At 39.2% G+C, this 4,979-nt stretch overlaps 1 protein-coding gene across 1 annotated transcript; it reads right to left on the reverse strand.

Moving 5' to 3' along the window:
- Positions 1 to 864: 864 nt before the first annotated feature.
- Positions 865 to 2,328, reverse strand: LOC132191027 (uncharacterized). Its single transcript, XM_059606045.2, has one exon. The coding sequence runs from the start codon at positions 2,309 to 2,311 to the stop codon at positions 944 to 946; it is 1,368 nt and encodes a 455-aa protein (XP_059462028.2). The 5' UTR covers positions 2,312 to 2,328; the 3' UTR covers positions 865 to 943.
- Positions 2,329 to 4,979: the final 2,651 nt, after the last annotated feature.

A 4,979-nucleotide genomic window follows, 5' to 3' on the forward strand; every position in this document is an offset into this window, starting at 1 on the left:
TTGGGGACAATTTAATTGTGAAATTTACGCTCATGCCACCACATCCAGCGAGCTACGACGTTAGCTAGGTACGAAATTAGGTATCTCTGTCACGTGCATGCGCCTTCTTTTTCCTACAAAGAAATGCAAGTTGCCACGCGCGCTCACCAATCACATATAATTGCGGGACAGATAACAACTCCTCTAAAATAATAGTATTATTTCCGCATGAATCAACGATCAGTCAAAACAAATCCCACTTATGTAGGTCTTCCGCCAAACAAATTTTAAAGCATTAAATTGTCTTACGCAACTTAACAATAAGTCCAACATATTAATATGATCCAACAAATTACGTGGATGATAGGAATACCCATGTTCTTGAATCTTGACAAATGTAAAACAATGGAGATCGATCGATAACCATGATCATAATTACAAGTATATGACGAAAAGTCACATTTGATGTCTTGGCTACCAACCTTGAGATTGACAAATATACACAGTTGTACTGTCTTAAGACATCCGATGATCACTGCCTGCTTGTCTGATTGGCCAATATCTTAACGCGGATGAAGCATAATACATCATTTATTGCTCCATCCTTTATTTCAAATCCACCCCATGAATGAAAAGGTACAAGTAAATGAATCCCAGCCAAAGTAAAAATAATAACAACACATAATAATAAGTAAAAGATAAATAATATTTAATAAACTGCTATTCGACTGTTATATAATTGAAATAACATGACAATTGAATAACGAGAAATGTTAAACATTCTAAATTTTTGTTTTAAAAGTTGACTTTCAAATGATGTGCCAGTCCCATAAGTTAATGACACATTTTTCAAAATAATAAATCTCATGAGATAGTGACACATCATTTAAAAATCAACTTTTGAAAAAAAATAATTAGAATGTATAGCAATTCTGTCTACTAAATAAGCATACGAGCTTTAGCTTTAGTAGCGTTGGTGATGGCCTGGAGGATAAGTGGTGGGAGAGCCAGGCACGGCTGGTTCAAGCGGAGAGCCTCCTCCGCCGGCAATCCCATGCAAACCCATGGCGCTGGTGCCCACAGCTTCGTGAATTCGAATATCATCCTCTACCGACATTGTTACAGTTTGCTCTCCATAGGGACCGGTTGCGATCGATTCATGGACTTCTTCGTGTTCTTCAACACAAGGGGCGGCTGCAGGAACCATCACTGGCCTCTTCTTCTTCTTTGCTAAGCAGAAGAGACCAACGAAGAGGAACGCAAGCAAGAAAACGCCGCCTACGGAGACACAGGCTGCGATAATAGTAGTTCGGTGGCCTCCTCCGGACGGTGGCGACGCAAGTTCGGATGACGGTGGCAGAGATTTAAAAGGAGGGGGAGGCCCAAAACCACCTGGCGGGGTATAGCCGGGTGGCACGTAAGGTCCACGTGGCGGTGTTGCTGTAGTTGGAGGTGAGTTTGGTTGAGGAGCTGGACCATTTTTAGGTGGTGTTGGTGAAGGCGTGGATCGGGGTGGCCGTGCATTTTTTGGAGGTGGAGGTAGACCAGTTTTTGGTGGTGAGTTTGGGGGATAAGCTGGACTGGTGGTGGGGCTCGGTGGAGATACATGCTGAGGTGGCGGTGCCACGTGGGCAGTTGGAGGGGCTGGAGTTTTGTGGGGTGCTGGAGCTGGAGTAGTATGTGGCTTTGGTGGTGACAAGCTATGTTGTGGTGGTGGAGATGCCTTATTATCTGGTGGTGGAGCTGGGCCATTATTTGGTTTTGGCGGCGGTGGTGCATTATGGGGCGGTGGTGCATTAGGGTGTGATCGCGGTGGTGGAGATGCATGTTTAGGTGGTGGTGCCTTACTATATGGTGGTGGAGCTGGACCATTATCTGGTTTTGGCGGCGGTGGCACATTGTGGGGTGGTGGTGCATTAGGGTGTGACCACGGTGGTGTATCTGGTTTTGGCGGCGGTGGCACATTGTGGGGTGGTGGTGCATTAGGGTGTGACCACGGTGGTGAAACTGGAGGTGGAGGTGCTTCAGTCGGATTCGGAGGTTGGATGACCGGGGGAGTTGGTGGAGGTGGGCATGGTGGCTTTGAGTAGCCTTGGTGGTGGTCTGGTGGTGGAGGTGGCTTTGCATGGGCATGGTGGTGTGGTGGTGGTGGCGGCGGCGGCAGCTTGGGATGGCCATGGTGGTGGTGGTGATGCGGTGGAGGTGGTGGTGGCTTGGGATGGCCATGGTGGTGGTGATGAGGTGGAGGTGGTGGCTTGGGATAACCATGGTCATGATGATGAGGCGGTGGAGGCGTAAATGGTGGTGGCGGAGAGTAGTATGGGTAACTCATCTCTTCGTGAAGAAATTTTGCAGGCACAAATAGATTGATAAAATGGCCATATGCCAGTGCTCTATTTGTAGTGTCAAATCAAAGTCTTTGGCTCCTCAAGTCAATGAAGCAGCCCTTCAACATGTACATTTTTTACTGGCGTCCAGTTCGGGCTTGCTCTAATCTTAAGATAAAGTCGAGTTGTCATTGCATTAAAAAAAAAAAGATGGCTTTTTTGAAGGCCTTAATTGTTTATCAATTTTACAGCCACAGTCCACATGATGGAAATGAGTAAAAAGTTTCAACACTGCAAGCTCATCAAGGGTCACGATTTCCTTTGTTTATCAATCATATGTCATTGTTCTTCAAAAATAATATAAAATTGCATATATTATCAGATTTCTTCAGCATGTTTTTGTAAAAGGAAATGAAGAATCATTTAACAGCTCGTTCTTCGACGAACCTTCCCCCACTTGATTGAGTTTCATAACCTAACCTTCCATATTAAAATAATTTGTTGTACATTATCTGTGACATTATTTTCTCTTATTCAATTTTTTAATTGAATGAGTAGGGTTTTAATCATCCAAAAGATGCCATACAGATCACTAGCTGCCGAACAGCAGACTACACCTTAAAAAAAAAAAAAAAAAGCAGACTAAGATTTTACATTACTTTTCTCACATTGCTGCTGTTGATTTGATTTGATGTTCCTCAACTCGTACGGCTCAAATATCATGAAAATGATTGTTTAAAAAACATGTTTAAGGAGGAATTGTGATGTATAACATTACTAATTTTTTCCTATTTACTAAAAAACTCTCTTTCCGGTGAAAGAAAATGCAAAGCTACTAGCTACTATAGACTACAACATAGTGGTACCTCTTAGTAGGTAATTTTATTTACTAATGAAATACTAATGCTTAGCTATAACAATAATGCAAACAATTAAAAAAATTTAGAAGGGAACTAATGAAAGAATAATTAACTATACCATCCATATAAATCATGATTAGAAATAGCTACAAAAAAAAAAAAAAAAAAAAGATGAGTTTCTCATTGATTCTTTGCTAATAGATTTAATGCATATTCAATAATAGATAGATGATTTAATTTGGGATATAAAAGAACATCGGATTCCATTTAAATGTGATTGAATTGAAAATTAAAATATATTGAGAAGCAATTATTTTGTGTTATTTCTTTTGCTTATATCTTTTTTAACACTAAATATACACTATTTTTTTTTTTTTTGTATATATTAATTTAATATTTAATCTTAAGATATTTATCATTCATACTTTCACATTCATGCCCAATTGCCCATCAATAGAAATTGTTGGTTCCACATCCCTAATCTCAGTCTAAATCTTCCCAAATTAAGTTGCTTCTGACAAATTGGCTAAAACGTGTAGAAAAGGTTTCCCCCCCTCCCCCGAGATTCTTTGCTTGAAGCTTGAACAACCCAATTGCATGCACAACGTGCCCTTATCTTTTTAGTAAGCACTAGTATTCCACCCCTTGGACCAGTCATAACTCTAGTTAATTTCTCAACTGGGATTGCTTAACTTAAGCAAACACGACAGAGTTGTCTTTCTATATATATATATGTCTTTTCATTTTTATTTTTATTTTTGTGTACTTTGGTTTGGTGGGTCTTCTCATCTTTTGAGTAAACATCAAGCCGGCCTAAATGTGCTGCATTGGTACACTCATTGAAAAATATAATATAATATTGGTAATAAAAGAAACTAAATAATTAAGACCAAGAAGCATTTGCATGTGGACCATATTTATTGCAATTATCATATGATTTTATAAATTCACTAATTAATTGAGACCGCATTTGTTTGTATGAGGGAAACTACTTGGTGAAGTCTAAAGAAATCCAGTCAATTAGAAAGTTAGTGTGTTTCACACTTGTACGGTTGTCCCAATTAAGGTTGCTTGGCTGGATGCCTGGATGTATGTAATTAGAAGTATGTATATAATGAGACGAAAATACGAGCAATTATTGTGTAATTATGGTGTATTTTCTAAAGGTATAAGTATATGTAATTAAATCAAATATCGGATTCATTTGGGCCAGACTGAGCAAGTAATGGTGAAGCTCAAGCTCAGGCCATAACTGTTTCCAGGCCCAGGAAATAGAGCCCAATCTAGCCTCTGGGTCAAAGGAGGTGGCTATGCCCGTAAAGTTTTTAACTGGCGCGACTCCTTAAGCCTATGGACACAGGTCACCCCACCTAGAATTGTCTCTTCCTTAGTGTGAGCTATCTCACAAGTCTTTTGATGGATTATTATTATTATTATTATTATAAATAAAAGAATTCTGTCTGTCGAACACCACAAGCTTATATTAATTACCCCAAAAAGACAATCATCACAGATACTTTATTCATGAAGTTTTGTTTTGTTTTTTTTTTTAAAAAAATAAAAAAATAAAAAAAATTGACAACATAAAAATGGATCCAAAAAAAGATGGAACATGTCAATTGAGAATCTGAAGGACTCCTATGTGTAAATGATATTGCGAAGGAAGGGATTAATTCGCTACTCCGTACCCGAAAGTGATTGATGACCAGAAAAGCTATTTACATTGCCAAAGAAAGGGACAAATTCGCTACTCCATAGTATTGATGACCACAAAAGCATATTATTCCGTGAAAAATATAGAACTTTGATCCTT

The sequence above is a fragment of the Corylus avellana genome, chromosome 9 (genome assembly GCF_965113065.1).
Source record: "Corylus avellana chromosome 9, dhCorAvel1.hap1.2, whole genome shotgun sequence".
NCBI lineage: Eukaryota > Viridiplantae > Streptophyta > Magnoliopsida > Fagales > Betulaceae > Corylus > Corylus avellana.

Coding starts and splice junctions, on each gene's coding strand:
- LOC132191027 (XM_059606045.2), bottom strand. CDS start 2,311: ATGAGTTACCCATACTACTCTCCGCCACCACCATTTACGCCTCCACCG.